The sequence below is a fragment of the Mus pahari genome, chromosome 1 (assembly GCF_900095145.1).
Source record: "Mus pahari chromosome 1, PAHARI_EIJ_v1.1, whole genome shotgun sequence".
Taxonomy (NCBI): domain Eukaryota; kingdom Metazoa; phylum Chordata; class Mammalia; order Rodentia; family Muridae; genus Mus; species Mus pahari.
Window position 1 is genome coordinate 17,545,117 of NC_034590.1, and position 10,358 is coordinate 17,555,474.

At 55.7% G+C, this 10,358-nt stretch overlaps 2 protein-coding genes across 5 annotated transcripts in view; both read left to right on the forward strand.

The window, feature by feature from the left end:
- Akt1s1 (AKT1 substrate 1) overlaps positions 1–3,065 on the forward strand; it is a 6,445-nt gene extending 3,380 nt beyond the window's left edge. For all 4 annotated transcript variants that reach the window (XM_021201978.2, XM_021201969.2, XM_029547259.1 and 1 more), the window contains exons 2-5: positions 314–702; positions 1,451–1,528; positions 1,610–1,779; positions 2,247–3,065. In XM_021201978.2, coding sequence (XP_021057637.2) covers positions 314–702; positions 1,451–1,528; positions 1,610–1,779; positions 2,247–2,390 — 781 coding nt within the window. In that variant the 3' untranslated portion in view covers positions 2,391–3,065. The remainder of the gene's footprint in view (positions 1–313; positions 703–1,450; positions 1,529–1,609; positions 1,780–2,246) is intronic.
- A 1,720-nt stretch (positions 3,066–4,785) lies between these two features.
- On the forward strand, positions 4,786–9,825 carry Pnkp (polynucleotide kinase 3'-phosphatase). The gene is made up of 17 exons (XM_021199167.1): positions 4,786–4,948; positions 5,041–5,200; positions 5,770–5,816; positions 6,057–6,353; positions 7,105–7,184; positions 7,270–7,327; positions 7,494–7,601; positions 7,776–7,847; positions 8,273–8,321; positions 8,399–8,469; positions 8,561–8,653; positions 8,732–8,828; positions 8,914–8,975; positions 9,061–9,170; positions 9,370–9,457; positions 9,542–9,603; positions 9,674–9,825. The coding sequence occupies exons 2-17, from the start codon at positions 5,050–5,052 to the stop codon at positions 9,795–9,797; spliced, it is 1,569 nt and encodes a 522-aa protein (XP_021054826.1). The 5' UTR covers positions 4,786–4,948; positions 5,041–5,049; the 3' UTR covers positions 9,798–9,825.
- Positions 9,826–10,358: the final 533 nt, after the last annotated feature.

Below are 10,358 nucleotides of genomic sequence, written 5' to 3' on the forward strand. Positions count from 1 at the left end.
TCAAAAAAAAAACAAAAAAAAAAAGAAGCAGCAGCAGCCAGACTAAATAACCACAAACCAGCTTGACTTAATGTTCATAGCCAAAACAGATGGAGACTCAAAGACTTTGTGTAGTTCCCGTGTGGAAAAGGATGGGGCCAAAAGGAAAGCTAGGACTGGGAAGGATCCCAGGGGAGACAGGTGTGGGAATTGGGGGAGCTCATCTGGGACGGCCGCGTGCCCTGGAGGGGAGTCGCATTGCAGTAGTCGGCCCTCAGGGTGGGTAGTGATGGTAGCGGTATCCTTAGCCCCTCTATCCTGCTCTGGCCCACAGGGCTCGGATGGCGTCTGGGCGGCCAGAGGAACTGTGGGAAGCCGTCGTGGGGGCTGCCGAGCGCTTTCGGGCCCGCACTGGCACAGAGCTGGTATTACTGACTGCAGCACCGCCGCCACCGCCCCGCCCTGGACCCTGTGCCTATGCCGCCCATGGCCGCGGAGCCCTGGCAGAGGCTGCCCGACGCTGCCTCCACGACATCGCACAGGCGCACAGGGCTGCCACTGCCACCCGACCTCCTGGTCCCCCACCAGCACCACAGCCGCCCAGCCCTGCTCCTAGCCCACCACCTCGGCCAGCCTTGGCCAGGGAGGATGAGGAGGAAGATGAGGATGAGCCCACTGAAACAGAGACATCTGGGGAGCGGCTGGGCGGTAGTGATAATGGAGGTGAGCTAATAGGGCGCTGGGGTGGGGTTGCTGGTTAACTGAACACTTGTCCAGGGTGTTCTGTGGGTCCTTCCAAGCCTCACACAAGGGCCAACCACTTGATGGGAGCAAACACAGCACACCAGTGTTGGGAGATTCCCTTGAGGGCTTCTTGTCTGGCCAAGGCAGTGGTGGGACGTGCAGGTGTTTCTGGAGAGGGGTAGTGGCCGCCATCCCATCCAAGGGAGGCGGGGACACTGCTGCAGCTGAGGCCAGGGTCAGAGATGGTAACGAGTACACGTTACGTGGCATGTTAAGGCTAAAGACAGCATTTTCCGTATCCTATGCAATCCCACGTTGGGCATCTAGAGACAGCTGTGTGGGGAGAGTAAGGAAGTTGGACGCTTCTCAGAGAACGTACTGTCACAGGGCTTTGAGGAGTGAATAGGAGTTGTTCATTTGCCGTCATTGCTGGTGGCTGGCAACCTCGGCCTTCCTAAAGAAGCCTGCCTTTCATAAAGGCTATGGGCGATATAGCCGGGTGTTCTGGTGTCGGGTCTTTGAAACCTCGGGCAAGTGACATGGTATTGAGGTCTTTCATTTGTCCCCACCAGACCATTTTTCTTTGGGAGTTATTTTTGGGCCATGTCCTAAGCACCATGTTGAATCTAGTAGAACCTGATAATGGAAGGGACCCTAAGTGACCAGGGAGGCAAATGAAAAAGTGTTGCGACCCAGGGACCAACTGCAGGGCCTGTCTCCCCCACAGGTCTCTTCATGATGGATGAGGATGCCACCCTCCAGGACCTGCCCCCCTTCTGCGAGTCAGACCCGGAGAGCACAGACGGTGAGGATCCTGGGTTGTCCAAGCTCTAGGAGGCCAGGCAGAGGGTAGGGGGACAGAAGCTGAAGCTTCCCTGTATCATAGACGGCAGCCTGAGCGAGGAGACGCCCGCCGGTCCCCCAGCCTGCCCCCAGCCCCCGGCCTCAGCCCTGCCAACCCAGCAGTATGCCAAGTCTCTGCCCGTGTCGGTGCCAGTGTGGGCCTTCAAGGAGAAGAGGACAGAAGCCCGATCTTCAGATGAGGAGAATGGCCCGGTGAGGGGGTGGGGGTGCGAGACAAGTGGTCTGCCGCGGGGAGCCCCTCCCTCATCTGTCCAGAGTCATTTGGGGGGGGAGTCAGGGAAACTGAGGCTCCAGGTTAAAGTATCTCCCGGGATTCAGTCTCCGTGTGCGGCGGTCTTTGACTGGACTGGCCTAACCTGGCGCCCCCTTCACGGGAAAACTCCCTAAAGTAGAGGGGACAAGGCACTGAGTGATCACGTGACACCCCGCTCGGGGCGCCGGCGCCTTCCATTGCTAGTCTACATATGGCGACCCGCTAGATTCGGGTGGGATGCCTGCTGTCTTGGCCGAAGAGTGGCCGGCCCGGGGACCTTGCACTGGGCCCCTGCTTCTTAGTGGTAGAGTCATGAAGGAGGTGGGAGGCGGACCGCGCCGGGTCGCAGCCTGCAGGACAATCTGGGAGGCGGGCCCTGCACGCTGACAGTTCCCTTCTCCCACAGCCCTCCTCGCCCGACCTAGACCGAATAGCGGCCAGCATGCGCGCGCTGGTGCTGCGGGAGGCTGAGGACACCCAGGTCTTCGGGGATCTTCCGCGGCCGCGGCTCAATACCAGCGACTTCCAGAAGCTGAAGCGGAAATATTAAGCGTGCAGAAAGCCTCGGCCTGCGAGAGGCCACTGCAAGAGAACAATTCTTTTCAGGATTGGCTGGCTCCGGTTGGGCGGGGCTGGTTCTAAACGCTCCGAGGGTCAACTCGGTTTCTTGCCCAGCAAACGAAGCTTTGCCCGCACAGCCTTGACTCGCGGCCCCAGGGCGGAGCCCAGCTGCGGGAGCTGGCGCTGCTCAGCCAGTGTCTGCGGGGAGAGTTGCCCGCGCCCTTCCAGAGTTCCCCTACCCGATTGGTCCCGGCCTCCTGGGAGTGTGGCCAAGCCCTCCCTAACCCAGAATTGGCCCAAGGCCTTGAATTTCTTACACTACTAGGGCTGTTAATCGATTGTTTTTGTTTTTGTTGTTCTCTTTGCCTGAGTCCTGACAATTGTATCCCGATCCCCCAGGGAACAGTCTGGTTCCTCTCTGCGTCTGACGCCCCCTATAGGTTCCACCGCACCACAGCCTGTCCATCAAAACTTGTCCTGTACCTAGGACAGTACCAGCTTCCTGTCCCCCGACCCTAACAGGTGCCTTAAAAGGCCCTCTCCCACCCAAGGTGGGGGGGCCGGGGGGGCCTCACTTTCCGGCCCTAGACTTGGGTACTGGAGAGTGGGATGGGGGTAGGGAGGGGCGCTCTGAGATTAAAGTTTTACCTCTGACTAGTGAGTTCGTGTTGTGTGTGGGAACACTATGAAGCGTTCACGAAAATTAAATGGGAAAAAGAAAAAAAAGCCGGGCAGTGGTGGCGCACACCTTTGATCCCAGCACTCGGGAGGCAGAGGCAGGCGGATTTCTGAGTTCGGCCAGCCTGATCTACAGAGTGAGTTCCAGGACAGCCAGGGCTACAAAAAGAAAATTAAATGAAGTTCAGGGTTCGACACCCAGTCTTGGTGGCATAACTGGGAACGGTAGAAAGGTAGACCAGGGAATCCATTTCCCAGCATCCAAAGATGAGAAGAGGATAAGGGCTGTCATCTTCAAACTAGTAATCCGGAGTGCCTCCCTTTTGTTATTTTGTTTTGGGGATGATTTCACTTTGTAGCCCAGGCTATCTCCTCAGTTTTTGTGCTGGAACTTCCCATTTGCCCCATCATACCCAGCTTTAGCATATTTGTCCCAGGAGTAGAAGTGATTTTCCCACTTTATTGCAAAGGGGCTGGCATCGTAAAAGCAAAGGAAGAGTGTATAGTGAAGCTATGCGCTTCGAATACTAAGGACAAGCTGGTTTCTTCCCGCTGCTATGATGATCTGTCATTCCATCAGCAGGGAGGTGGGTTTGGGAGGCACAGGTTTTCATGTCAATCTAGACTTCTTGAGACCATGCCTCAAAGAACAAAACAAACGTAAGCGGTGGCACACACCTTTAATTCTAGCACTTGGGAGACAGGAGCAGGTGAATCCCCTGGTATCAAAAAGTAAAACAACCCATCAATGGGCCAAGTGTGTTGGCATTTTCTTCCTTCCTCCCCTCTCCCTGCCACCTCGGCTTTTAGAGTGTTTTTCAAGATAGGGTTACTGTGCGTAGCCCTGGTTGTCCTGGAACTAAACTCAGAGATCCGCCTGCCTCTGCCTCCACTTTAGACTTAAAGGCGTGCCCTGCCAACTAAGTTTGAGCCCAGCTTGGGTGTACAGTGGATTAACGTACACGCCAAAAAAACTTGTCTGGGCTGAAAGATAACTGCAGCTGGGCTTTTTGACAGATTTCGCTCATAGAAGGAGGAGGCAAGGTCATGGGACCCTGACCTTAGTACCCAGCTGTTCCTCACAAGTAACTATATGCGATTTTGCCCTAGTTGCCCGTGGTTTGGGGAGGGGCTAGAGGATACTGGCGAGGGGGAAGGGAAGGGCTCTGTCTGTCTGTGCAGTATGAAATGAGGCTTCATTTCTGCTAGGTGAAAACTGCCCGGTGTGGGTTTTTGCAGGTAGCAACATAACCACCATCACTTATGCTCTGTAAACCCAATATGGTCGGCTTCCCCAGAATGATCTGTGGTGGGATCGTATTTCAGGTTATTATACTTCAGGCCTTTGGAGAAGGGTAGGCATTTTTTAGGTCTTCCCCTGGAGAGCAACTGCCTCTTTGTTTTATTTTTGCGGTGAGGGCAGAATATCACTATGTAGACCAGGCTGGGCTTTGCCTGCCTCTGCCTCCCGAGTACTTGGATTAATATTAAACTCATGTGCCACCATGCACAGGAAAGAATTTTAACAAGGCTACATCCTGAGAGCCTGTCTCACTAAAACAAACACACACATACATACATACATACATAATATACATGAAAATCAAAACAAAAACAAGTAACTCTAGCGTAGGGATCAAGTGACCCCTATCCGCACTGGCTTAGAGCGCCCCAAGCGAGTCAGGGCTGCGCATGCGCCGTGGGAGGAGCCAAATCTTCGAACAGTCTTTCCCACAGCATAGATGAACTTGGGAATGAATTCAGAATTGACTCTAACTCTAACTATATGCAATCCTCACTGCGCATTGGAACCGCTGTGGTAGCTTGGGAAACGTCGAGCCCGCCCCTGGGCAAGGGGCGGAATTTCCGGTGTTGCTCTTATTGGGAAATCAGGACTTCCGGTGGCGGGTGGGTTGCCGGCTGCTGAGCGAGCTCCACGGTGATTCTATTCCCCTTCACAGCATCCGAGGATGTCACAGCTTGGATCCCGGGGCCGCCTGTGGCTGCAGAGCCCCACCGGTGGGCCGCCCCCTATATTCCTGCCGTCGGATGGCCAAGCCCTGGTCCTCGGTCGGGGACCCCTGACCCAAGTGACGGACCGGAAGTGCTCCCGAAACCAAGGTGGGCACGGGAGTGGAACTGTGGCGGAGTGGGATTGGAAGGAAGCAGGGGAGCTTATGCCTAGCCAGAAGCAAGACGAGGCATTATGGGAGGGATAGAGAGGATCTGGGAGATTGCCCCCGGAGGGGAGGAGGATACAACAGAGAGACGGTCGCTGGGCAGGATACATCAGGCGGTGATGCGTCAGGCCATGCCCAAGACCTCGGTCAACCCCATGTATCTCATGGGACAAGCCGACCCTGCAGATAAAGAAAATACCTGTTCTGGGCAAGTCCGAGTCTCTAGCAACCCTAGGGACTCCGAAGAACCTGGTATTATTGAGGAATAAACTGCCTTGAGCCGGGGGTGACACACCCCTGTCACCCAGAGAATTGGGTGGTAGAGGCTTGAAAATCCGCTCAAGCCCAGCCGCTAGTATGCAGCGAGTTCAAGGCGATCCTGGGCTACCTGTATTGGGGGATTGAGGAAGGAAGGGAGAAAGTTCCTCTTCTACTGAAGTCCTAGTAGTAGTGTAGTTGGCCACGCCCCTGTACGTGATGTAAACCCTGACTCCACCCCCTTACCCTCAGTGGAGCTGATTGCAGACCCTGAAACCCGGACAGTGGCAGTGAAACAGGTACCAGTGTCTTGGCAGCGGGTAGCAAGGACTTGGGAGAGGGGCCGGGTAGATCACAACCCTTCAGAAGGCTGGTCAGCTTTCCGCTTCAACACCGTGCCAGACTAGAAGCCTCTAACCTTTCCAAGTTCTGACTGGCCACACGAATGGGTGGGAAGGTTAAAAATCTGATTGGGAGCTAAGGTATTGGACTTGGCGGGGCGGGGGTGGGGCCAACCGTAGCTCCTCCTTTGTCTGCAGCTGGGTGTTAACCCGTCAACTGTTGGGCTCCAGGAGTTGAAGCCAGGATTGTCTGGCTCTCTAAGCTTGGGGGATGTCCTTTATCTGGTTAATGGCCTATATCCCCTGACCCTGCGTTGGGAAGAGCTCAGCACACCAGGATCCCAGCCAGATACTCCACCGGACACTCCTGTGGATCCGGAGGAGGGAGAGGATACCGAGCCTCAGAAAAAGCGAGTGCGGGAATCCTCACCTGGCTGGGAGAGCTTAAAGAAGTTACTAGTGTTCACAGCGTCTGGAGTGAAGTCCCAGGGCAAGGTGAGGCCGCCACCCCTGCTGCCGCCACAGGCTAGCCAGTTAATTTAAAGTTTCCTGTGCAGCCCTGAGCTAGTCTTATCAAAGTTCCTGAGCCTCAACTGTTCTGTGCAGAGAAGATGGAGACACCAGTGGTGGCCAGTGGTGGCTGCCACCACTGAGGTACAGGGTACAGATCAGGCCCTGTAGTCAGTGTTGACCAGACCTTTTTTGGGCACTCAGCCAACAGTGAGGTTTGGTTTTTAGGAATTGATATGAGCCTGCATGAGTTTCTGTGTACTGTGCGCATGCAGGTGGCTGCAGAGGCCAGAGAGCATTGGGTGCCCTGGAGCTATAGTTACAGGCAGTTACGGGCCATCTGACATGTGTGTGCTCCTAACCAGTGAGTCATCTCTTCTAACAAAGCCCTTTGCTCCTTCTGGGCTGTTAATTCTCCAAGGAGATGCTCAGAGAAAAAGGATTTGTGAGACACTGGTCCCTACTTAAAAAAACTGGAAGTGGAGGGCAGAAGACACACTGGTATTTAAAGGCTGGTGTCTCCAGGTGCACACACACCTTTAATCCCTATACCTGGGAGGCAGAGGGAGGCAGATCTCTGTGAGTTCAAAGCCAGTCTGGTCTGTAGAGTGAGTTCCAAGACAGCCAAGGCTACACAGAGAAACCCTTGTCTTGAAAAAGAAGACAAAGCCAGTGCCAGTAAGCCTATAAGGAAGGTCAGAGGTGACAGTATTGTCCCTGTTGTTGTTGATACCAGGTGGCTGCCTTTGACCTAGATGGGACCCTCATCACCACCCGCTCTGGAAAGGTCTTCCCCACTAGCCCTAGTGACTGGAGGTGAGGTGGGACATGGGAGGGAGCTGGGCTGGGAGCCTGGAGTCCTTTAGATCACAAGTCACCTGCTACTTCCCATCCACCTTAGGATTCTGTACCCAGAGATTCCAAAGAAGCTCCAGGAGCTGGATGCTGAGGGCTACAAGGTGTGTGGGTGTGGGAGCCTGTGCGCGTGTGTGTGTGTGTGTGTGTGTGTGTGTGTGTGTGTGTGTGTGTGTGTGAGTGTGCATGGACATGTGCATGCAAATGCATGGGTTGAGTTCAGGCTGAGCTCTGGGGACGCAGCTCCAGTGTGTCTCTGTCTGTCCCCAGCTGGTAATCTTCACCAACCAAATGGGCATCGGGCGAGGCAAGCTGCCGGCAGAGGTGTTCAAGGCCAAGGTGGAAGCTATATTGGAGAAGCTAGGGGTCCCATTTCAGGTACAGCCAGAAGGGACACTTAGGGACTATATGGGACAAAGACCCAGGGAGAACATGCCAGTGCATGGGGGAGAGGGGGAGGCCTTGGCTGGGATCATGCTGACAGGAACTGTTGTCCTCTGAGATCCCAAGGGGACAGACACTAAGAATACTGTGGCCTGGCTACCTCCATAGGTGCTGGTGGCAACGCACACAGGTCTAAACCGAAAGCCAGTGAGTGGCATGTGGGACCATCTGCAGGAGCAGGTGAGCGCCCTCCTGCCTTTTATGCTGTCTGTCCCAGCCCTCCCCTCACCACAAGGGTGGCCACTGGAAATGCCTACAGGTGCTGGGGGCACGGGGTAACCAGGTCCAGCCTCTGAGGGGTCTGAGGCAGTGTTGGGTAAACAGAAATGCTCAGGGCTAAGAGCCTGGTAGGTAGCAGGGATGTGGGAACCAGGCTGAGAAGGAAGTAGCCCATAGGTAGGAACATACGGATCCAGGAAGGCCCACTTTAATTAGGGCCACCAAGTTGGAAGAGCAGGGAGTGTGGGCTGCTGCGGGATGTGCGCCCCCTGGAGGCCACTGGGGGAGCAGGCGAGACACTGGGCAGCAATGCCCTGCTGTGTGGTCCAGCCTGCCCCTCTGCTGTCCCATCGGTGGGTTGGACTTCTCACTGCCTCTCTCTGTAGGCCAACGAGGGCATCCCCATCTCCGTGGAGGACAGCATCTTCGTGGGAGGTAAGAGGCACGGGCTTCTAGGGGTTCAGGGACCCTCTCAGAGCTCAGTGTTGGACGGGGTTGCCCTCTCCTTACAGATGCAGCAGGGCGCACAGCCAACTGGGCCCCAGGGAGGAAAAAAAAGGATTTCTCCTGTGCAGACCGCCTGGTAAGCCTGGTGTCTATGCCCCGCCCTGTCCGTGTGACACCCGCCCTCACCGCACCTCTGCACCCACCTAACCCCTGCTTTCCCTCCCCAGTTCGCCCTTAACGTCGGCCTGCCCTTTGCCACTCCGGAAGAGTTTTTCCTTAAGTGGCCAGCAGCCCGCTTTGAGCTTCCAGCTTTCGACCCGGTGAGGCCCAAAAGGGAAGAGGGTGCAAGGCCCTTGTGGGCTCCCTGGGCTCACACCCCCTTTTTGTCCCCCTGCCAGAGGACTATCTCCAGTGCTGGGCCCCTCTACCTCCCAGAGTCCAGCTCTCTCCTGAGCCCCAACCCCGAGGTGGTGGTCGCAGTAGGATTCCCTGGGGGTGAGATGCTACAGCCCGACCTCTGGCTCTCCCTGGCACTCACTTGGGTCCTAGGCACTAGCTGATGGCTCTACTGCCCCCACAGCCGGCAAGTCCACTTTCATCCAGGAGCACCTAGTGTCAGCTGGCTATGTCCATGTGAACAGGGTGAGTGGGACTGCACCTCCCCCTCCCCACCATTCAAGGATGGGAACTCCCCAGACTGACTTGTTATCTACCCTGGGTCCCACAGGACACGCTGGGCTCGTGGCAGCGCTGTGTGAGCTCATGCCAGGCGGCACTGAGGCAGGGGAAGCAAGTCGTGATTGACAACACCAACCCAGATATCCCAAGTCGGGCCAGGTACTGGGAATTCATGGTGGGCTCAAGGAACACTGCATACTAGGGGAGCACTGCGTGTACTAGGGAGTACTGCGTGTAGTGTACTGGAGAGCACTACGTGTACTAGGGAGTACTGCGTGTAGTGTACTGGAGAGCACTGAGTGTACTAGGGGACCACTGCGTGTACTAGGTGGCAGTGACAGCTGTTTTGCCTCCACAGGTACATCCAATGCGCCAAAGATGCAGGTGTGCCCTGCCGCTGCTTCAACTTCTGTGCTACAATAGAGCAGGCACGCCACAACAACAGGGTGAGCCACTCTTCAGGCCCCATCCCACCCCACCCCTCCCCTCATCTAAGCCTTGCACCCTCTGACTTTTGTGCCATTTTGCAGTTCCGTGAGATGACCGACCCTTCGCATGCCCCCGTGTCAGACATGGTCATGTTTAGCTACAGGTTCGGGGGTTCTGGGGTTCTGGAGGGGGTGGGCAGGTGGGGTACAGAGCCTCATAGCCCCATCCCACAGGAAGCAGTTTGAGCCGCCCACACTGGCTGAAGGCTTCCTGGAGATCCTTCAGATTCCATTCCGGTTACAGGAGCATCTGGACCCTGCACTGCAGCGACTGTACCGCCAGTTTTCCGAGGGCTGAGCCCTCAATAAACACTGGTGCCACTCTGTGCACAGCCATCTTGCTGGGGTTGTGGTCGGCAAACCAGGTGCCACAGCGTCCAGCATTGAGTTTGGGCTTCCAAGTGGGCTTTTGTGCAGCCAGCATACCTAGCAGGGGGGCTTGAGCGGCCACAGCCATTTTGTGGTGTGACTCAGCAGTTAGCACCAGGTTTCAGAACCCAGTTGTGGGACACTGGACCTGAGACTGGAGTCTCGGGATGTTAAGTTTGACCAGGTACAGGAAGATTATAATAATGTGTCAAAGAAAGGCTGTCATGTGGGTAGCTATCCTGATGAACCTGCTTTTCCGTATTAGAAATGGTCTAACATCACACATCCCCCAGACTTCAAGACTTAGCAGCTGTGTTGGGGTCGACCCACACTGTGTAACACAAGCAGGGAGGGACAGCATGTGGGTTAAAAGGCTTTATTAGGGAAACATACAGGGGCAAGGACCATCCTTGGGAGACCTCAGGACACTGTCCTCCAGGTTGCCGGGCAGGTACAGTCCCCAGGAGCCCCTGCTCAGAAGCAGCTGACC

Coding starts and splice junctions, on each gene's coding strand:
- Pnkp (XM_021199167.1), top strand. CDS start 5,050: ATGTCACAGCTTGGATCCCGGGGCCGCCTGTGGCTGCAGAGCCCCACC. Junction 8,829..8,913: donor CGCAGTAGGATTCCCTGGGG/GTGAGATGCTAC, acceptor CTGCCCCCACAG/CCGGCAAGTCCACTTTCATC. Junction 9,171..9,369: donor GATATCCCAAGTCGGGCCAG/GTACTGGGAATT, acceptor TTGCCTCCACAG/GTACATCCAATGCGCCAAAG.